The sequence below is a fragment of the Ornithodoros turicata genome, chromosome 6, assembly GCF_037126465.1.
Source record: "Ornithodoros turicata isolate Travis chromosome 6, ASM3712646v1, whole genome shotgun sequence".
NCBI classification, from domain to species: Eukaryota; Metazoa; Arthropoda; class Arachnida; order Ixodida; family Argasidae; genus Ornithodoros; species Ornithodoros turicata.
This window is the reverse complement of record NC_088206.1, coordinates 2,026,029-2,049,826: the sequence shown is the minus strand read 5'-3', so window position 1 is coordinate 2,049,826 and position 23,798 is coordinate 2,026,029. Positions and strand designations below refer to the sequence as shown.

Here is a 23,798-nt window from a genome sequence, read left to right as displayed (position 1 = left end):
CTTTATTTATTTTTTAGCACGCGTTATATATATGCCGCGCAGCAACTTTTTGGACACCGACATACGAAGGCAGGGCAGCAGCAAGGAGAGAGTGACAGGGGAGTTAGTATGTGTCCTGGGCCGACTTCGTGGGGAAACTGCGCAGCCATTCGTCTAGAAAGTCTGCCCGGCCAGAAAAAAAACCTCAGACAACACAGCTGGTGTGGTAGGACCCGAACCCACTACCTTCCAGTCTTCAGCGAGACATTGGAGCATATATGACCAACATATCCACTCAGCCATGCCGCTAATGAATGTTTAATCACGTGATAACTGTGTACGGATGACCTTTAGTAGGAGGAGTTGTCGGTGGCTTTCCATTGATATACGCTTCAGAATTGACATACCCTATCGCGCGTGAGATACGCACCCAATTAAAAAGGCTTCCCCCAGCTGATTCGCGAAGAAGCGCACCCGAAAAAAAAAAAAAAAAAAAAAAAGAGTTGACCCGAAATAGACCCTCCCGCATGCTATCGAGACAAGCAAAGGACAGGTGACGCGAAATCTCTATCCTTGCAATGCAACAAAAAAAAAAAAAAAAATGCAGGAAGAACAAGTGAATGAGAACCAGGTGTTACATCCCGTCCCAAGACTGGGCTATATTTGAGACGAGGCCCTCGACCTAAAACTGTCTCGTGCGAAAATCACTGCTGACTCATCGAAGGCGATTTTTCGTTTCTTTGCACACCCGATCTGCGATCCAGTTTAGGGTGGAACTTTGTCGTTTCGTTGTGTATACGCGATACGAGATTGTCTCAGCGCGTTGGAATAGTATTTTCGAGTACCAGCAACGAAAAAACGAAGCAATAGTAATCATAATAGAAAAATAAGCGACAGTGCTTTGTAAGAATTTTTTTACTATAGGTTTTCGCTCGAAAGAATATATTAAGATCATGAAAGTTTATCAAAACATGTTTAATAGCGATACTTTATGTCCAAACATGAGAAGCCCGCGATTAGCTAGGTTAGATATATAAAAGAAAAATATGGAGACATTAGTCTCGATAAGGTCGGGGCTGGCTACTCCAATTCACGCAGTCTTTGTAGTCTTTGGCAAGATATATACGAACAGTATATATAGCAACCGGCTCGTTAAAACGACAAAAATCATACAACTCAAGAAAGAAAGGAAATACAGGACACGCTTCAAGTAGGAAAGGACCAACACATATTGCCTCTGTATCTCAGCAATATACTATCTCTCAAGTCTCTGTCTGCGCAGAGCAGTAATGCGAGAGAAGTCCACAAGATAGCTGTAAAATTACCCTTTTCGAGTGTCAACTCTAGCTTCCCCTGATAACAAAAACGGAATTTCAAGGTATGGCTATCGAAACCAGCAACGAAAGTTTCCACTTTTACAACCCGTCTACCGCGTTTGTGTTTGCCATCTCGCATATATTTACTCTTTGGTTTCCCGTGACAAGAAGTCGGGACAATTGCTGAGGAACTTTTCTTCCAGTGGCACACCGAAGGTGTTGCTCGAGAGAGTACAAAGACACAGCTCAGACAACGAAACTGCTCTCTCCCCTTGGAGACTCCCAAAATAATTCCCTTCTCTCTCTCTCTCTCTCTTCCACCTTAGAGGGGGAAGGGGGGTCACATTCTTGCTTATCGAAGAAGGAAAGAAAGTAAGAGTAAAAGTTCAGCTGTCCCGTTCGCCGCAACTGGAAACACGTCCTTGTTAGCGGGACGGTGTCGTTGCAAATGGGTCGTTCTTGGGATGACAAGGAGGATTTTCCGTCGGATTTCAAAGCACTTCGTGCGTGTTCTGTGGATTCCGACGGGCGATAACATATGTAGTCCGTTGTGCAATACTATACCTGTTGTTTTGGTTGGGACGGAAGAGATAGTGTGTAACCCTTTCTTTTCTTTTCTTTTTTTGCAACCGCAATACGGCTTCCCGGAAGAAAGTTGTGGTTTTGTGTCCTTTCTGTCGAATACCTTGTTGCAGAAATAAAAACGAACTGAGAAACAATGTGAGACGAGACAAAGATCAACCGCCACATGAGACAAGGTGTTTCAGACAAGATGGCGGAAGTGTACAAGTGACGTCTCCGTACAAACAGTGGCGTAGCTAGGAAGGGCAGGGGGTGGGGGCAAACCCCTCCCCCCAAAGCCGTACTTTTTGTAGTGCATGTGGAAAAGGGACACGAGCGCGAAATCCTCCTCCGCCATGTAAAGTCCACCTTCCGAAATATTTTTCTGGATATGCCGGTGTCTACGAATGAACTCTCATACAGAATCATGTTTATCAGAAGCGTGATCTTTCATTTATTTATTTTTTTTTACTCAGTGTTAGCCCCCCCCCCCGAAGCAACTGCGGCCATAAGCGGTGAACAGACGTGGACAGACGGGGGGGGGGGAGGAAGTGCGAGAAAACGGGGATCTTATGTGTCCTGGGCCGACCTCAGGGGGAACTGCGCCAATATCCGTCTGGAAAGAGTGCCAGAAAACCCGAGGAAAACTTCAGACAGCTTCGATCGATGACATGATTCTATTTAACCCACCACCATGACACGACCTTGAAATTACCGCCTACACGGGTGAACGTTGCTATACTGTCAATATTTCATAGGATATCGCTAAATACAGAAAGTATTTATTGATAGAATAGTTTTTTTTAATTCTGCGTTAGCGCCGCGAAGCAACTGTGGCTATGAGCGGCGTAAAGACGTGGACAGATGGAGAGAGGACAGCAGAAAGGAGTGGGGGGACAAGGGAGGTTAGTGTGCGTCCTGGGCCGACTTCAGGGGGAACTGTGCCGACATTCGCCTGGAAAGTCTTCGGAAAACCTAGGGAAAACCTGAGACAGCACAACCGGTGACAGGATTCGAACCCGCGTCACGTCCCAGTCTCGGCGTGGAAAGCGATCATCCTAACCACTACGCCACGGGAGCTGGTTTCTTCTTCTTCTTTTCTTTCGTATAGATTGTGTTATTATGCACGTAATGTGCGCAGAGAGATAATACGTATAAGTCCCAAACGTTGCCACACCAGCATTGGACAGCTGTTTCGGCCTTATTGGGCCTTCATCAGCAATGCGCGCTCAAACGTCGCCCACCTACGCATTGCTGATGAAGGCCCAATAAGGCCGAAACAGCTGTCCAATGCTGGTGTGGCGACGTTTGGGACTTATAAACATATGTTCAACGTGCAGCCAAAGAGCCTATGCTATTTTTTTTTTTTTCACTTATATATGTATATATATATAGCGACATTTTAAATAGAGGTCGATATCGAAAAATATGACACTTTCGCACCTCTACACTGGCCGCGGTGGGTGTCTCCTATTTGACCTCAAAGTTGCACGGTTTCGAACCCGATCAGCAGCAACTTTGTGGCACGTTGCTCGATCATCATCATCATCATCATCATTATGTCGTTTTGTCTCACGTGCTGAGAGAACCGGGCAGGATGAGATGGGAGTCGCTCATAAGGCCACGAATAGACCTCTCCCGGTTTGTAAACAAAAAATGACGTCATAGTGTACGACAGCGCCACCAATTTGGTAGAGTTGAACTACGCTCGTAGCTAGGGGGCGAACAAGGTCGGGCCCGAAAGTCACGGTCTCGAGGGGATTACGATGGTCCCTGAAAGGAACGCGACCTTCGGTCCTATACTTTTCTTTCAGTAGCAGGCAGCGAACAAGCGAGCCCATTCGTGGAACCCAGCCCTCCCTTTCCGATTTGTTTCGGTTTCAGTCTGCCTACCAATGACGTCATGATGACGTTTCTCGGGTAGAGATCTATTGCCACGAACTCACGATCAATACTATACGCCAGAGACACGTATGAATCCTTTCGAAAGCTTGACTCTGCACTCTAAGAAAAAAAGGAGTATTTTTACTCCTTTTGGGGAGTAATTGCATTGCCACAAAAAATAGTCCCTTTCGGGAGTAAATGCGCGGGAGTAAATGAATGTCACAGAGTGAAGACCGCATTTCACGCGCTGTTGTAAGAGTCCCAGGTACATAATTGGTGTGCACGCACGAAAATACCTTGAAGCAAACCGTCAACGGTGATATATCGAGTGATATAAAATCTTGCGCCATACTAGGGCACAATTTGCGAAGAAAGATGCGCTAACTGTTTCTTACTCAGTGTGGCTGGAAAATTGCTACGTTGTCTGAGTTATACAGCCTTATGTCGTTCAAATTGACCAAGGGCACATATTTACGTAGACTGTTGCATTCGGGAGACCATTCGCGAAGTTTAGTGACAATTTGCAGTCCTGGGGAGTAAATGTCGGGACTAAATGTTGGGTTAGGGGACTAAAATGGGGAGTAATTGCAGACTAGGGGAGTAGAAGCTGCAATTACTCCCCGTTTTACTCATTTTTTTTCTTAGAGTGTGCAGGGTCACTTCACGCGCGTACTGTTCACCCCGTACACGTGACAGCTTTGAACGAACGGGAGAGAAGCTCTCCAAACATAACAGCTGTGATACTCATCTGTGGTGGGAAACGCCCAGCGTGAGAATACAGTGACCGGCGAGGGAACCGCTGGCTGGCTCGCTGGCTGGCTGGCCATACGATTCACGTCCAATGAACTTTCCATCTTTCCCATGCACAGCTATCCGGACGCTGTTTATTTAAGAGCATCGAAAGAGAGCTCTCCTTGGCAATGTGATGCCGCACGCGTCAAATATATAGGCAGTGATGGCCAGTAGTTAACTACATGTAGTTAAACTACTAGTTAAACTACCTGATTGTAGTTAAAAAGTAGTTATGAACTACTTGCAGAAATGTAGTGGCAACTACTAGTTAAACTACTCAGTGGCAAAGTAGTTAGTAGTTATAGTTAAACTACTGTAGAAGTAGTTAGTGGCCATCACTGTATATAGGTACCACATGCATGTGTCAGGGTAGCCGCGAAGCAAATATTATTTTTTGTTTAAATTTCGCGTTAGCGCCAGCTATGTTTTCGAGCGATGTATAGGCGTGAGCGAATGAAAAGCGGGAATGAGTGAGAGAGAGAGAGGTAGATGGAGTTAGCATGCGTCTTGGGCCAACATCACGGGGAACGGGTGAGATTAGATCTCGATACCTCCCAGTCTTAGAATGACCTCACAGTTTCCACCACCACCGCAAAGTCCCGAGCATGAATATTACAAACTGTCGCAGCCAGAGATGATATACTGATAACATGAACAGTATCGGCGCTTCTAGGATCCGCATCCGCGTTTAAAATATCATATAATCGTGTTTATAATTTATAATCAACAGAATTGGAAAGGTGCAGGCCCCTGTAGAGAGCAGTGATGGCCAGTAGTTAACTACATGTAGTTAAACTACCTCATTGTAGTTAGAAAGTAGTTATCAACTCCTTGCAGAAATGTAGTGGCAACTACTACTTAAACTACTATTTCGAGTAGTTAACTACAGTAGTTAGGTTACTGCAGGCACCAACTACTTCCGATTTTACCGCAAGCTTTACGGCACGATTGAGCTTCCGACTTTTACCTTGAGCTACTTGTTTGATGAGAACGGAGGTGCAGAGCAATTGTGCCGTGCATGTGTACTAAATCTGCACTTTTATCGCTGCTTGTGATTCATATTTAGATGTCCAAGAACACTATAGAATGGGATTGGTGTTGATGGACAACGTTAAGTAGTTATAGACATAGTTAAAATACATTGCAGTAGTTAAAGAAGTAGTTTTAACTACCTCCCCTGAAAAGTAGTTGAACTACTAGTTAAACTACTCCATCGCGAAGTAGTTAGTAGTTATAGTTAAACTACTGTAGAAGTAGTTAGCGGCCATCACTGGTAGAGAGATTTAAGAAAACGGAGAAGTTTCACAATAACGTTTCCGAAAACATGATAAGCCAATTGCCTGATGTGCCTTTGGAGAGGCTGCATGACGTCACGTTGTCGATATCTGAATGACTGGCAGCGATACGGAATCAGAGGGCGCTTTCGATTTCGTAAAAATTCCCCGAAGGCGGACCGAAAGCCTCCCCGTCATCATCGTTTGTGCGTTCCGTGCTGCAACCGAACTTGATCGGAAGAGGGCTCTTGACGGATTCCCCTGGCAACAGGATCGCCGCGAGTATTTCACGCAAAGGGGGGGATCTCGGTTGGACGTTGCAACGACTTTACGCAGCGTTAAGTTGCTGTATAGTATAGTAGTATAGTTTATACTGCACCCCACGTAACACGACCTGGCCTCGAAATAGAGCTGTAAAAACTTTCAACATCTCTAAGACAACAAATGTTTTCCTTCTCTTTGTGTGGTGTGACAAGAAAGGATATACAGTGAACCCTCATTATTATGACCATGGTCGTTCCCGAAAATTTTGGTCATAATGCGGAATTGTCATATTAACGGGAGTGATTCGCAGAGGTTTCACTGCATTGTTCCCCAGGAGTATGGTCGTAAAGCGCGTATGTCAGATTATCGGGGGTCATATTAACGAGGGTTCACTGTAGAGTAGGACAGTAAAAAGTGGATTTATGTACAGACACATTTCACACGATACGTCCTCGTAACCCAACCATCGCCAACATCGCCGATGAACCGGCGCTGAAAAGGCTTTTTGTGGGATATCCCGCCTCTCTCGTGGCGCCCATCGATTTTGCGAACCTCCTTTCCCTCGGAGAGTGATACAGCTGCACGTTTCTGACGTACCAAAAATCGATGGTTGAAAGAGCCGGGAATTGTCCTCAATTGCCTCGCGAGGGATATGTTCAGACAGTCTCGCAAGAAGCGACGAAATGCATCTACTATATATATAGTAGTGTGTTCACCCCAAGAACAGCACCTCCGGCGCTGAAGTAATAACAATGATATAATCTCATTACATTTAATATGAAAATCACCTCTGTCAAAAGTGAATATGACCCCCAAAAAATTCTAGATGTAACGTTTCAAACACTATGTTGGCTTCTGGTGGTTCAAAACCGGGAGAAAAAGAGGCAGCGGCGATATCTTCTTCTATATAATGTTCAACGACTAACCGAGTGCCGCTTCGAGACTTGAGCTGTAGTAAATCGCAGTCTGGGGCAGTAATTATACGTTACAAGTATCTCGAAATGAAACTAGCGTCTCAGTACCTTGTTGTGATAACGAGTTACTCCCATCGAAAAACATCTCGTTATTCTTACTCGGTTTACAATGGTAACACACACGATGGGTAAGGACGTACGACGGACGTTTGTCGTTCTCGTCACGTGTCTTCGTTTCCCGCAAACTCAAGGCACAGTGTTACCGTCGTCAAGACAACACCCGCTATAGCCTACCTACTCCGGTTTTGTTCATCAATTTACATCAGGAAGACAGGGCGAACCGGACACGTCTGTCTGTCTAGCCGAAAATGACGGCTAGCTGTTTCACGTGTGCACTAGCAGGCTCGCTTTACCCTACTGAGTTCTTTCTTTTCTTTACTTTCGGGACGCTGTAGCTCGCTAACGCTTGCAATTCCAGATTTATCTCTGGACTATCGGAGAATCGCAGCTCTGTAGCCCCATTCACAGCTATCCATCGTAAACTTCTAGGAATGACAATTAAAAAATGGCTAGGAAGCAAGCGACCTGGCGAAGATGATGCATAATGTAAAAACCCCAGACTAGGGAACACGAAGTCTCAAAAAATGTTGAGACTTCGTGTTGTGTCTGTCCCTTCGTGTTCCCTAGTCTCGGGGTTTTTACATTATGCATCTAGGAATGACATTTGTACTTCTGTCACGCTTCTATTGGAAGTCAATTAGAGCCACCTGTATCGGGATAACTTTTGGAACTTACGGGTTTACCAATTGTAAACATGTTCCTGTTTGTTTGTTTTTATTCCGCGTTTGCGCCGCGAAACGGCTGTGGCTATATGAGCGGCGAACAGACGTGGACCGATGCAGAGGGAACAGCAGGAGGAAACGAGTTAGTACGCGTACTGTGCCGACTGGAAAGACTGCCAGAAAATCCTGGACAGCAAGAGCGCGTGGCAGGGTTCGAACCCATCACATCCCACTATACCACCAACGAGCAGATGCTTCATCCACTCAGCCACACGCCGTTGTGGCACTCGAGGAACTGTCTGTGTTGCTGCCGCAGTGAAAGCTCTCGCTCTCTTTACTTTTACTCCTCTTCGAGAGGCCCTGCAAGGTGAAGGTTAATGACGACAGGGGTCGCGTTCTCCGTTGACGAGGGTACACGACCACCCATTCAGGGCGAGTACGATACGGGATATCAAGTTGGAACCGATGGAAGCTTTGGCGCTGAACTCGGGGTGGACAAAACTCCGCTCCATGGAGGTGGTGGACTGGTAGATCCAAGGTCACGCTAAAGACAGGAAGGTTTGAATCCTACAACCGGTGCAAGGTAGGTTTTCTGGCACGGTTCCTCGTCAAGTGGGCCGCGTACTAGCAGCATATGTTGCTTATGTCACGTATACGCCAGATAGATGCTATGGCCTGAGCACCTTGAGGCGTGTGTCGTTTTCGTCTGTTTGGGTTTCAGCCTGGGAACAGTTACTTTCCACCTTTTTTTTACCGATTTGGGGAGCTTTATATTTAGTGCCATTGTGTCATTTGTTACTTTAACCGCTAATCTCTCTGTCGTCTGTTACTCTAATCTGGCTAACCGATTTTTAATCGGCTCATCTGTCTACTTTCAACAGTTATTGGTTCACCTTTGAGTGACACAATCTCCCGTTAGACAACAGCCAAGGACGCGTCGTTCGGGGTCCCCGAAACAATCGATGGACAGACCACACGGTTCACAATAATTCATCTTACGGCATAAATTCCCCAGTTTGCATTATCCAAAACTCAGCGCCAACAACGCTTTCTGTGTGCACCGAGGCAACCAATCCACCATTATCTAGATAAGTCCTGTCCAGCCCAGTCATCAACATGAACGAACACTATAATTGTGTCTCTGATGAGTTATCGCTAAACTAAATACGCGATACAGATATGGAGTCCGACGGCAGGTTACAGCAGCATTGTTAAGGTACCGAAAAATGTAATCTATTACGGGATGCCATGACAGTGAGATATCGGACATATACGTTTGATAAAACCTTTCATTTTATTTGCGTGTATTCGACTGACACTGCGGAGTCGGCCGTGATAATCAATTTGACACAAGACTTGGCGTGCCATTCACGGCGCGTTCGCATGGCAGCACATCGTCAACATTCTAAACATAAACAGATCGAACTTCGCTGAAAATCTATTTTGCAATTTGCACGGCGGAAATTGCAACGAACTGCTTCGTCGCTAGGGTGTCCAAAAAACCCAGCGAGCACGTGTCGTCAATCACACCACTGGCGTTTGCATGTCACTGAACCATTGATACAACTTCCTGCAATTTGTATGCGATCCCCTCTCCAACTGAAGAGGAAGAAAAAATAAATCGCGTTCAAGGTCACGGCATTTCGGCTGTTACGCGGTTATTCCACGCAGACGACAGCGCGAAAACGTCGAGAGACCGATCGCGATTGCTACAAATATTTCCACGCAGAGTAACTCGGTTGCTACTTGTAAACAGAACAGACACAGGGCTGACGTGTACTATTCAATTCGCTACACACGCGTCGGTATCGATCGCAGACTCCGCAAATGCAGACGGTTACATGTTGCAGAAAACCGAAAGTGATGAGGAACGATCAGGATTTCTTGGAAAGGACCATCTTACCTGCAATGCGGAGCACCGCTCGATCGGCTGGATCCAACTGTAGAATGCTCAACGGTTGCTCTCGGACCCATTCCGCCAAGCTCGGGCCGAGATCCATACGGACTGCGTGGCTGCCAAACGATTCGTACCACCCTAGTCCGGCGGCCGGGGCCGAAACCTGGGACGGCCGCCGCACCGCACGGACGCGCACACAATCTACCGCTGCCCAATCTTCAATCAGGCAGTCGGTCCAACTACGCGGTCGTGTAGCGGCCAGTTTTCACATGGCAACACCGATCACAAAGACGCCTCAAAGCACTGCGCACACTTCGCGCAACACATGGATCTCACAACTGCACAAGCACACACACGCGCGAGCGAGCAGTGAAAAAGCATCCGTTGTTGAAGATGGCTGCCGAAACCTTTTCCCGAAAAATCGCGATCGTTTTCTTTTGCTGAAGCCGCTGAAGCAGACGATCCGTGCCGCGCGCAATGTCTTGCGGTTATCAAAGGTGTTGAGTTGCACTTGAGAACGCCGTTATCCTCCGAGAGCTGCTGCTTCGCGTTGGCGGACTGATCCCATGGCCAAGTTGGACAGAGCGGCAGAGAGGGAATCACCGGTGAAACATGCGTGCTAGGCCTAACTGCAGTAGCGACGCGGCGTCGTCTGCTCCATATTTCCGGCCACAGCGGCGGCGCGTTCGTCGCACGGGAGTACATTCTTATTGGATGACGAGGCGCACAGCGAGGGAGCGGTCATTTTCGTCTGCTCGCTCACTCGCTTGTATCTTTTTATTTCGGAGACGACAACTTTCAAAAGCAGAATCAAACCGTGGCGGCATTGTTGTATTCCTTTCCTTGTGTGGTGGAACATCATTTTCCTCGCAGACGAGCCACCCAGCCGGAAGGGGCGGTGTTAAAAGTGTAAAATACAAGTAAATAAACAGAGTCGGGGTAAAATATAGTAAATAAACGGAGTCATCTTTTTTGCTACAAACGTTCAAGATGGGAAAAGGAAGTAGACGAAATGAACGACGGTTTGACGTCGTGTCCCGTCCCGCGCTCGTTGCGCCACGGAGATTTCGCGGCTCTGAAACGCGGACGTACCTATCGTACGTGCTCCAATCACGAAAAGTCAAGCAAAAAAAGGGGGAGAGAAACTTGTACTAATCGCTCCAACTCCCATTCCGCATCACGATGGCGTTTTCGGGAGCTCCCATCCCATACATGCATGCATGTGGGTGTTTCCACTCGTAATATCATTGAGCTGTTATTGAGGACAGGGAGGAGGTTTCTGCAGAAGTGATTGAAATTTCCTTCGGCGGTCACGTGGTGCACGAAATTACAGAATCGCAAAAGAGTGGGTATAGAAAGCTGAGCCTCAGCTCAGGTTGGCTTGGTTTAAGTGATTTCGATTTCAATCACTAATTTTAATCGTGATTTAAATCACTGCTGTTCGACATAATTCTATTCCGACTAATTTCTCCCGAAAAAAGAAACTGATTCGAAATTCAGAAAGAAGCTCCAGAACTTCGCAAAACAGCACAAGTATTTGGTTCGTAATAATCCCAGCGACGCTCACACGAACAATTCGTTGTTATAACCCCGGACCGCAGTTAAATGGTCTTTTAATAGTTGAGTACTTAGGACTCTACTCGCAGTTACTTTTCCGCCTGGTGTTGTATCTTGTACGAGCTTGCTATAGAGAAGTAATAAATAAATAAATAAATAAATAAATCGATTGGACTGGAACGAGATAGATTCTTGTACGCGGTGCACTGCCACTGAGTGTCGCATATGCGTAAAACGAAACCGAAGCTGTCAATGTCACGTCATCGTACTTCATGATTGTGGAGAACAAATGGCCACTTACCAGGTCTGTTAAAAGTCTGATTAAAATAAATTAAATCCGATTTAAAACGAATTAACCAGATATGCATTTGATTTTTTTTTTTACATTTCAATTTTTTTCAACCTTGTCGTTCGGTCGTTCTGCGTGACTTTCTATTTAAATCTGAGCAACAGTACATCAGCTTCTAAGCGCACACGAAGAACACAAATCTTGCAGGTAGCGATTACCGATAGTATGCATTGAAATGTAAGCAACCAAACGTTTCTGCCTAACTTCACGTCATTGAAAAAGACGTATGTGACTGTTTCGCACACGGAAAGGCAGTTTTTTTCTTCTTCACCGGGGAGTTAAACTAAGGAGGCAATTCGGGAAAAACATGTTCAGTTTGGCTCCGACCAAAATCGATCTAGAAGGAGATACCAAGTGGAACTGACCCCTTATTCACATTCGCGTCGCATCCTATAGCGGCTCTCCAGCAAAATACCCTTGGCGCGCTCCAAAACAAACCCACGTGGTTTGCTCTCAAGACTATTGCTTGTCAATTGGCTTGAGTGAAACACTCGTTGAGTGTTGCACTCAGTGTTTCGTGCAAGCGGGCCCACAACCGGTCTAGGAGTGTGAGCCGATGAGCTCGCGCGCTGTTCCCACTGCCGTCAGCCCTACCTAGCGCCATCTATTGAATAGGGAGATAACCTTATCCGGCGCCGCAGCGCATGCGCATAAGCAGTTGTGAAAGAGACCTCCCAATTCTCTTCCATGATTTTTCAAACCAACATCTGAATGCAAAGATATTCCGAAACTCAGAGTTTTGGTTCATCGCACGCACGCTATCGCCTTTGCGTACGTAAGGGATTGCGTGATGGTTCTGCGCAATGCGCAAAGCTCTCTATGTTTTGCGCGTGCGCAGAACCCCCAACGCCATGCACTAAACTGCGATGCACTAAAACTGTATAATTACGCGAGGAAAACTTGCCCACACGCTACGCTGTCGCCGTCCGGTGCGTGCTTGCTGTGGTTCTACAGTCGGTGCGTTAAATACGCGGGAAAAGAAAGGTACCAACACTTGGGCACCAAAGTTGGAGGTGCGTTCATTAAGCGGGTAAACACGATACCTCACAAAAATTAACTGAAAATCTGACTGGAATGCCACCAACCAACCAAAACACTTTTCAAGACACCTGTAACATGACATCAGCCTTGCTCAGGTTTGTATAACGTAGTTGTGCACGATGTATTCAAATAAATAAAGTTGATTACTGTATGTGAGTGGACTTTACGAACCTTTATTGCAACTTGGCGTTTTCCTGGGGATGCAAGGATATCGGTACTTTACCTGATATTTATAATGATTAGTAAAATAACACATTTTGCACCATATGTCAATAAATATTGATACAAGAACGATAATTAAATGGATAATCGGGGCTATGTTTATTGATATTCTATTTCTGATATAGACATTTATGGACATTCAGCATTCCGACACTTTGACACCTCTAACGGCAGTGCCCAGGATTGGACGACATTGCATCTGGGGAAAACGCAGGCAGTGAGAGAAATATGACAGTGTCTTATTAATGCCAACGACACAATTTATTTACATATTTGACGACGATGATCTCCAAATTCATTCTGTGTCATACGTTGTGACCAATGTTCAGCAGAACTGAAAAAGAAGTACGAGTTAATGCAACGCCTCCTGTGAGACACCACAGAAGAGAAGTTATACTACGATGACTAGAAGGCTTCTAGTCACCATAGTTTTATCGCTGCCATGCAGGATACGAAGTGTTATTCCCAGCCAATGTTAATGGAAGGTCCTCGCTGTTCTTCTGGTCTCCTCACCAGCTTGCTGGACCGTCTACCTTTCTAAGTTTCCGGATAATGACATTCGCATTCAGTGTTGTACCTCTGTCACACGGCAAACTGAATGGCATTCCCAGCGAATGACAGTCGCACCGAATGTCATTATAGTTTGTGTTGCATCGAGCTACACGAAGAAACAGAATCTCATTCGCGAATGATGTCACTGTCGATAATTAGGACACTGGGGCCGAACATATGAAGCACTATACAGGCACATTAGTTATATTTTTATTTATTTCTCTCGAAACTAGCGAGACGTTATATTATTTCGCAAAATCGTTGCATTTTTGACGACACTTAGTTAGGTAAGCATCACAAGCCGAGTCAAATAAGAAGCCTATCTGCACCACACTTGGCAACATGGCAACTGGGAATAGTTGGTAAAAAAACAGTGATAAACCTTCCTTCCTTTGTGTCAGAAGTTATAAATTTGTGAAAAAATACTGGAGTGCAACTTTTCATTCGCCTTTGATTTCTTCAAGCAGTTTATCGTCGTTGTTTTTGCTACCTCTCTACTACGCAGTCAGTGCAAGAGGGAAAAACGGTTGAGTTTGCCGAACTCACTCCCATGTGTTGCTATTTGGTTTCACTGTGCGACAGGGAACAAATGTCATTTGCCGGGAATAACATTAAATTTGCTGTGGTAACAGGGGTATTATTTGTTTACTCATGCTGCACACAGCTACGCAGCAAGGGGGGGAAAAGCAAAAAGAAGAAAAAAAAAAACATTCGCATGTGGTGGGAATGACGATCTATAAAGTACTAGCACTGCATGATGCTGGAGTACATGCTTCATTAAAAAAAAGCTTTTAAAAAACAGCATGGAAGCAAACATTTTCAGCCGTCGTGATGATACCGTTTAATGCACGCTCAACAAATAAATATGGCCAGCAGAAAACTCGTGTTCCGAAGTTCACTGGGTACGAGGGTACTTCCTCGCAAACTGCGCGATACTGTCTTTTTTTTAAATAAATACAAATAAAATACGCTCGCATAACACATGTCATTTGATAGTTTCTATTTTGCATTTTTTTTCTCCCTTATTACCAGTGACACTGTTTTTTGCTGCACCTCCTCCATCGAGGGTAGACAGTCTGTGTCATAGCAAAAGTGAGTCCCTCAACCTGCCTGGTACCTGCTTATTTTTACTTATTTATTTTGCATACATATTTAGTGGTCACCCGTGCCTGTATGAGTGACTGAGTTTGCTCTTTGGTCAGTTTCCTGCAAGTTTCTCGCCATTTTTCGCATTTTACCCGAAGCAACGGTGATGCCAATTTGGGGATGAAAATGGGGCAAGCCCCATTTTTGACCATAAAACACGATGCTCTACTTATGCTGTACACTCTTAAAAATGAACTTCACAGCATAGCACGCTCCTAGCCAACCATAACCTCGAATGATATCGTTATCTGCCCTGATTTGTTGAAAACGGGAGGCGTACGCCTTTTTGTGACACTTATGCTGTTCATAATTGTCACAAAAAAGGCGTACACCTCCCGTTTTCAACAAATCAGGGCAGATAACGATATCATTCGAGATGATGGTTAGCTAGGAGCGTGCTATGCGGTGAAGTTCATTTTTAAGAGTGTATAACAAAAATACATACACGCACAAAATGTCACAACATGAGCACGATCGCGAGAGATGCTGCAACGTTCGGTCGGTGGGTTCATTTTGCCCACCTGACGGTTCCGCAACATATAATTCCGGCACACACCCAGTGTGCCCTTATTTCCATGTGGGAGACAATGTGTCTGCGCAACTCATACCACACCACCAACTTGTGTACCTCCGGGGGAACCATGGGATGCAAGTGTATCACAGTCACAGCAAAAAGGATCTGGGTACCTAGTCAAGAAGCACTGGCGTACAAGGTTATCTTGCAATAGCGTAAACATGCTAGCCAATCCGAGTAAGTCCTTTCAAAAGCAAAATGTGGCAACATTGGCACTTCATTGGCAACTTCATGGCAACACTGCCTAGCGCTTGGCAATCACTCCGGATCACATGACCGTTGCCATCCGCACACGAGTTCCAGGAATCTAGCGGTTTTAGCTGCTCGGTCGTAAAGAGGCCGGACGAAAAAAGTGCTAGCTGACAAATTCTCGGAAAGTGCAATGCTAACATACGAGATTACCTCGCTTTGATCGAGGGAACATATCACTGCTTGGGATCTGGCAAAAAAAAAAGTTGCCACAAAATGACCACACGAATTTGCCATAAGTGTGCATGTCAAACGAAAGACAGGTCATTTTACTGGCATGTGCACAACTAGGAGAGTTACAGCAGGGGTTCGTACAGATAATTGGGAAATTTTGCAGGGATTTTTAAGGACTTACGTGCACTGTTTAGGGCAACGTGTCTGGGCACAGAGCCCTGTTGCGTGCACTCTACTGCTACAGCTACGCAGACAATATCCTTTTAGACAGAATGAGCACAAAATATCTCGGCAGTTTTTTGAAGGCTGTTTTTTTTAACTTCCACGAACACGCACTTTAACTTAATAGGTCGGGGTGTCTACCAAATTGTGGCCTTCAAATTCCCTGACCTGTCCTTTAAACAAGATGCGTATGGTGAACGTGCGGGCGTACATGCAGACGACGTTTGTACAAAGGGTTGCCAGACGACGTTGACAAGAAATGCTATCGGGCAGAACTAGATGCACTCGGAGGTCCCAGTGTGGACAGACATAACCAAATGACCGCAACAAACAGTGCATTTTGAAGGGCGGTGGTTGCTCTGGCACGGCACATCCGCAGGAGCATGCATGTAGGCGGATGAAGAGCTAACACGCGTGTTCTCGTCTGCCTTGCTGAAGGTGCGTTGTGCTAGTGGACATTGAGCTCCAGTTTTCACGCTGAATGTGGACGTAGACTAAGATGCAACCGATGTTCAACTATCGCCATGTTGATATTTGCCACTTCCATGGCACCAGCAACCGCACCAACAGTATGTTCGGTTGCAACGTACCGTTACGTACCGAACTGTTATACGAGCCATTTAAAGATTATCTACAATCTTCCATCTGGTGCAAGCTGTGCTTGTAGTAATGTCATTTGCGGTCAGGCCGTATCAGAAGAAGCCATCGTATCAAGCCACCTTATCATCATATCAAGCCATCATGTGAAGCAACCTACCTTCCATCGGTGTCCACACTCATTGCAGTAAACAAACGTTGTCATCGGTTCATCAGCGCTTCTTGTTTGTACCTGTGGCAACAGTGCACAACATGTGAAGTCGGCACAGAAAGCATGACACAGCAATAAAATAATCACTCGGAAATTAGGCAGTGAGTCCAGTTGCACTTAGACTGGGTTAAGTGAGGTTTAAATCGCAACAACTGGACTGAAAAGCAACTCGAAACTGATAGGAGGCCTACATGAAACCCTGAACAAAAGTGCTTCTTTTTAAATATCACTCAGTTTAAACTGTCCAGCATGTTGCTTGTATTGAGAGTCAGACAGGAACAAACATTCAGTTTATTGGTAGTTTACTTGATGTCTATTACTACAAACGACTGTAGTACTAAATGGCATGTGCGTAACCACACAAGAAGAATACAAGACAAGCCCTCACTAATAACCGGCTTTATTGAAAGAAAAAAACCTGATTATAGGTAAAAACCCGGAACTAACCTGGTTATAGGTACAATTGGATTTCCTGCATTTGCCACACTTGAGAAGATCTGTTTTTGTACCCCCGGTCACTGCCATCTGGTGGTCATTTATGGCCTCTTTGGTGAGCTTCTGACGCAGCTGTTTCATGTCATCACTGGCCATCTCCTAATGAGAGGAACGGGGAAGAAAATTTCGCTTAAACATCAGGAAAGAGGAACAGTACTGTACCATTCAGTGATGTGATTGGCCTAAGCCATTTTGGAACACCTTCTGGAGCAGGAAAAAATCGGTTTTGGAAGCAACAAAACGGTGCTTTGGAGCAGATATGCTACGTCATCATCTGCAGTCATATATATACACTTTATTTTTAATATACTTTCGAAAGAGTGACGTGGATGTGGTCACGTGAAGCCGAATGCAAACTTGTTGTAACGATTGTCGCGTGCTGCAATCAGCTGAAGTAGCTTACGTGTAATGACAAAATTTACACAAAGATTTCCAACAATATTCGCAAACAGAGACAAAGCGCCGTGAAACTTCGACTATTTCAAGTGGAGTATATTAGAGCGTGAAGTTTTCGGGAAATATTTTTTTCTAAATTCGGGGAGGTAAAAATTGGGTAAATAAACTTGTGGATCTGAATTCATGTGAATCTGGGTGGAAAAACTTTCAGTATGCTAAATTCGGAAAGAAATCGGGCTCAGTTACTCAAACTAACAAGACTAACTGTACTGGTGAGTACTGGTTTGGTACAAACATTGATGTCACTGCTTCTGCTGCCAAACAAGTTTGCGGGAAATTCCACAGACGTCTCAGCGAGGGCAATTTGCCGTGTAAAAATCAGGTTTCACCCTAAAGAGGCAGTTTTCAATTCGGGGTGCAAATTCGGGGAAGAATCGGGTAAAACCCTAAAACTTTGGGCTCTAAGTATAATACAGATATAGATTACTGCGAAGAATTTTTCATTTTTTTTCCTTATATTTTGCAGCTACAGTGACAAATATAAACGAAACAGTTAAAGAAATTGCCCAAGGTAGCTTACTGGTGGAAAAGTATTTTGTGCGCTCTTAAAACTAATTACATCTTTTTTTCTTATTTCCGCGCTCAATTTGTCCGCTGTGCTTTCGCATAGTGCTAGAATCAGGCTGAACGTGCCCAACATTTATTTCATGTTTCTCATCCCACAACGTCAACTAATTGATGGTCTACTAGCGTTCTTGCAATCTTTTGTGTTATCGCGTTACAGACAAAATGTGACACCAGCGACAAGTTACGGCCATACGGCACGGGAACACAGCAATGCTTTAAAAAAATGAAAGAAAGGGAGGGTGTGCGGATGTTCCGAGTTCTCGAATTCGAATCCTAATCAAATATCAATCGCTCGAAGTATTTAATTCGCGAAGCGATTTCCGAATATCAGACTGTTTGCAGGACATGAACGACACTTCCCAAAAGTAGGCTTCACCTGACGCTTCCACGCACGAGGTGAAGCCTGCTTTACCAAATTGCCCATGCTGGAGGACCAACACAGACAGATTGTAAAGCGGTTCATATTCTTACTAGCAACCGAGGGTAAAAGTACGTTTCTAGACTGCATCACTATTCGTAAAGTGTCAATTTTTCCTCAAAATTTTCTAATGCCCTTAAATTTTGAGAATATTTCAATCGGCAAAATTCGCAAAAATCAGAGGTACGCGAACAACGAGGGTTTTACGGTATATACTATTTGCGTACCTTCCATGCCACACAGCTCAACAGTTTGCGAGAATGCAATGCCCCACTTACCTCGGCCGTCATCTTAGCAATGTGGTCGGGTTCTATGGCACCCGAGAGCACGTTGAGACGCAGGTTCGGATTTTTCGAGTCCTTCAGGTTTGCGACCCTACTTCGGATTCTGTTCTTGTACTTCATGTTGGTGTCCTTGAACTCCTCAAAGATACGTGCAATGTTGGGTTAAGGGTGTTACAACACGTTATTCGTGCGCACGCGGTAGCTGCACAATTTTTGTGCACTATAAAACAACTTTCTTATGGTTCTGCTTTAACACCGCAGAGCAACTAGAAGGCGAGGAGGCAGGGGGGTGGGGGTTAGTATATGACCTGGGCCCACTTCATGGGAGAACTGGATCAGAATACGATTGAACTGTATGGCTGTACCAGGAGAGATCACAGCCAGTGGTAGGATTTGAACCCAGAACCTCCCAGTCTTTGGGCAACTGCACCACATTTTTGCTGTGGGAAGCAGATCGTAAGAGCCCTTTCCTTTCGAGACTCAACCCTGCTCCGATTGTGTACGAGGAATGTCACCTGATACGACCTCACGTTTCACGTTCCATCAGGGCCTGCTGGCAGATATATTGCACTCTAGCTGTTTGGGCACAAAACGCTTTGAGACAGGTTGCTCCGTACACATATCCAAGGTGACCTTGGAGGAAGTAGACAATATTTGGGATTGCCCGTAACCCTGCATAACCCATAGCGCGATGCACATATTGCATTCCAGCTCTGCAGCAATGCTGAAAACAGAGCCACAAATAAAATGTGCATGCTCGAAAAAGGATATACTCTTCAATCTTTGCACTCAGCTCCTCCAGAGTGCAATATGTGTCGACCTCATCTGAAAGCCAGAAATATCAGAGTCAGTACACTGCTGCACCACCTCTATAAATGCTGTCACAGCTGCGGTTGTGCACCGACTAAAGCCACAGCAATTCCCGTGCGGTATTTGCATACATACACAGATGGTGATCACAGAAAGTACCCACGGTCCACTCAAGTAACAGGTTGGCAAATTCATCCGTGCGTTCACCATCGAATCATGCAAAACGATGTGATGTGATGGAGTCAAGTTAATGTCCAATGATAGATTATGATATTAATGCCACATGATGGTCTGCCAGTGAGGCCCACTTTGATGAGACATGTTTTATCAAAAATGACAAAATCGGGCTACGTGAGTATATATCAGGCGGAAAATAAATCAACTGCGTGTCTCGTGTTTCAGACAAATTGCAGGACGCCTAGCATCTGCGGAGACGTTACTTGCTGCGTAATTACTTGCCCAGTGGTGCCATTCTGTGAGCGTGAGAGTGAACATGAAAATCCTGCAAAAAAAAATTGCCTCAACGTCACAAGGCAGAGTCCCCAACACTCTGCTCGACCACGGTGCATGAAGGGGGTTGTTGTACCCATTTGAGTCAGTGTTTCTGCAACACAAAAGTATTTCCTTGCTGTTGCTGAAGCCACAGCCCTTCTATACAAGGCCATCGAAATTTGCTCCATTAAGTGCCGAAGATATTCGAGTTATCGTAAGGCTTTCACGGTGCTATCAGAAGACAATGCTGCAGGTACAGTCAAACTCCTTTATAACAAACACCTTTTTAATGAAAATACCACTACAGCAAATTTTTTTGCGGTCCCACTGGAGCCCTATAGGTCCAATAATGGACATCCTTTTTAACGAAAATACCTTTACTGCGAATTTTGTTTTGCTGTCCTCTGAGTTTCGTTGTAAAGGAGTTTGACTATACCACACTAAACGGACCAGAGGAGACCGGCACGTGAAAACAATCCGATCGCAAATAGTCTTTAGTGTACATGATGGCTGTACCTTTATCGTACGTTATATTAGGGCATTTTATGGTAATTACCCGAATTTCTTTTCTGCGCGACGTGGTTCATGATGTGGTCTAAGGTCAATGTGGCCCACGACTGTATTCGGGTTTGAGGTCACTACTCTGAAGTCACCGTGCACTAATCATCACACGAGCAAATATACGGCATTTTAAAAGTGCGAGTTAGTACTACTCAAAAGTACACCCAGGGTGTTTCTGCGCTTCTTCGGAACTCACCATTCCCTGGAGGTTTGAGTGCAGCGACAAGCAGCTCCCGACACTTGAGGCGAACGGCGTTGGTAGTGTCAGCAGGGAAGCTCATCTGCTGCTGCTTGGGCTGTTGTTTACTGGGCGCAGGGGCGGCCTTCGACGAGGCACTCGGCTGCGAGGTGTTCTTTGGAGTGCCAGACACGGAGGAGTCGTTGCTTCCGTTTCCGTTACCTCCATTATTGGTGTCCCCTTTAGATCCTTGTGTGCCTGCGCGCGAGAAATACGGTGGTATCTCGCTAAACGGACTGTCTAATTCGGTCCGATAGACTGACTCCCAAACTAACTGAATTTTTGTGCGCATGTGTGTTTTATAGAAACGTAACTGTACAAGTCTTATTCGAGAGAGCAGACCAGTTTTCAGTATGGGGTATGGGCAGTGCCCTCTGTGGCTTCCCTGACGTCGGCGTGGTTACCCCACCTTGCTGTGAGCACTGTGCAACTCTCATTCATTTACACCTTTGTTCAATAAGCATATCACGTTAGACAATTAGCATTGGCGTATCATCAACAACGGAGAATAGTAGGGTGTCCCTTCTGAGCGGCTGATCCCCTTCAAACATACAACACTCAACACCTCTGCTTCAATAAACGCTATACGAAAGCTGTCTACAGATTTGACACAAACAATCCTCCCTCTGAAATGGCAACAGCGCATAATTCCTAGAGTTCGAGTACAATACAATCAGTTTAAAAGGGGTTGTGACGCTTCGATGTCTCCCACAACGATGCCACTAACAGTCCGATACATTTATCAGACATGACCTGCGGCGTGAAAAACCCTCTAATACCACTAACTACTGGAAAACATCCTTAACTTAGGCTTTACTGAGCACTGATGTAGCATTATTTAATCCTGCCTGTACCCCGCTAATGAATGTTTGTGGTCAAGACACGAATTGTGGTTTGACTCCGACGTAAAACTTTGAATTCGTTACCGTATCTGTATTGAAAGCATTGTGTAACTGCGTATGGACTGCTCACTCCTTTCATGGCACTATAACTGTGCCAGAAGTATAGCAAAATAAATAAATAAAAATAAAGAAATAGTCCGGGCTGAAAGAGAAACCAGTGAGCGCAGGACTTCTTATGGTGTGGAAAAATCACGATACAGAATATTTAAATGAGATTCTCGACCAACTATTTAAGATGAAGCTTTATACGTGATAGTCACAGTGACACGATGTCGTCAGCACGGCTTGCATCGTCAACCACGGCGAACGGACTATGTCCCGAGTAGTTCGTGACCACGAGACTATCCTTGCAGGGAACAGCCCTGACTCACCAGAAAGAAGTCTTTTCCAGCTCTTGATTAGGCTCTTTGCAAGAGTTATGACGTCGTCGTCATTGCTGGACTTCCGCAGCGAGTTCACGGTCATGCCTATCCTTGTTTTCTGAAATGGCGTCAGAACAAAGATGTGCAGATGATATATCGCGTGGGTTAACATCAACCGCGGAAAAAGTGCCAAGCACAAGCTCCACAACAGTAATGAGAATATTTTAAAAATTACGTAGTAAGGGCATTTACCTGCAACACTTCGAGTGTGATTGGGAGATCTTGCAAGTTTTTCAGGAGATCCAGTGCTGGGCCTTGCCCCTGGTGAAGCGCAAGAAGTAATAATTTTAACAAATCGACATCGAAACGATGCAAAACAATGCTGTAGGAATTAAACAACAACAACAAATAAATAACAAAGACAATTTCTTTTCTTTTTTTATAGTTTATTGGTATGTGGTCTGCTGTCAGAACTTTTTCACTTTAGAGCTTCAACATTTATGCCGACTATGCTGGTTTCCCAATCTACCAGGCCCACTATGTTGATCTCTGCTATATTAATTGAAAGAAAACTGACAGTGACAAGATATAATATAAATTTTATTTGACATGAATTTAGCCACCTGTAAGCTTTTTCACCTGCATAAATTGGTCAGAGTACGGCTTTTTTTTTTTTCCCCGTAATTTTATATTAACATAACATCTGCAAGCGTGTGAAATTAAGATGCTTGCGTACACTTTGCAAACGCTTCGCAAACGTACGCAATTTTAACATCGAAACTGCCATTTATAATAGCTAACAAAAGCAATTTAGTCTGAAAGTCAGACGAATCGTTTACTAAATCAACTTAGGTCAGCGCGCAGAACGAACTTATCGACGGCGTTAGGCGATCTGATGTTTACGTCCGCAAAAACCGCGTGCAGAAGACGCTATCAACATTCGCAAAACTGAAACTTGTAAACGCAATTGCATGGTTGCACTTTCAAGGTCCTATCTTTTCGTTCAAAACCCTTATCCGTTGATAAATGTACAGGATCTCTCACATTCCCTACATGGACATGATTTTGTGCACGATTCTACTGAAAGCTCAGACAGTTAGCTATGCAATGCGCCGAGGAGTCGTATAACGGGGAATTCGTGATGTTCAAAGCATGTTCTTCGAGACTTCTAGACGTTAAACTATCAATTTTCTGTAAGCTTCCAGTCCGCGCCATTGGCTTTTGGGTGCAACGGCCTCAAATCAAGCACTTTCACTGTGCAATTCATAGTTTGAAGGCAAAATGAAACTTACATCACTCCCCCCTGCTGCCATTTTATCTAATCTTTTAGCAATTCTCATGACTTCGTCTTCGCAACCCATTTTTCATTTACGAAGTCTATGCCTTCCTCCAGCAATACAATGCCGTCTGGCGAATGGCGATGGGGGGGAAACGCGCTGTGCATTCTGGGGAAGAAATAAAATCCCTCCGACTGCTGCACTGTGCGTGGCAAGTCCTGAAACTACCTAAAAGCGAAAATACCCGCGCAGCCGCCCGGCCAGTACAAATGGTGAGGATGGTGGTGGGCTAGCCCTGTGTTTATCCTTTTCTCCTCACCATGCTCATCATGTGTTGCACACAACACTGTTGTAAGACTGTCGATTTGTAGGTATTTTT

The 23,798-nt window shown here is 45.1% G+C and overlaps 2 protein-coding genes across 5 annotated transcripts in view; both read right to left on the bottom strand.

The window, feature by feature from the left end:
• LOC135398808 (microtubule-actin cross-linking factor 1, isoforms 1/2/3/4-like) overlaps positions 1–10,280 on the bottom strand; it is a 191,860-nt gene extending 181,580 nt beyond the window's left edge. For all 4 annotated transcript variants that reach the window (XM_064630287.1, XM_064630298.1, XM_064630289.1 and 1 more), the window contains exon 1: positions 9,670–10,280. In XM_064630287.1, the coding sequence (XP_064486357.1) occupies positions 9,670–9,766 (97 nt within the window). In that variant the 5' untranslated portion in view covers positions 9,767–10,280. The remainder of the gene's footprint in view (positions 1–9,669) is intronic.
• A 2,627-nt stretch (positions 10,281–12,907) lies between these two features.
• Positions 12,908–23,596, bottom strand: LOC135398811 (transcription elongation factor A protein 1-like). Its single transcript, XM_064630301.1, has 9 exons — positions 23,435–23,596; positions 22,395–22,463; positions 22,152–22,260; positions 20,837–21,076; positions 19,549–19,602; positions 18,772–18,926; positions 17,005–17,151; positions 16,507–16,578; positions 12,908–13,166 (listed from the first exon to the last, which is right to left on the bottom strand). Exons 1-9 carry the CDS (start codon positions 23,501–23,503, stop codon positions 13,158–13,160), a joined length of 924 nt encoding a protein of 307 aa, XP_064486371.1. The 5' UTR covers positions 23,504–23,596; the 3' UTR covers positions 12,908–13,157.
• Positions 23,597–23,798: the final 202 nt, after the last annotated feature.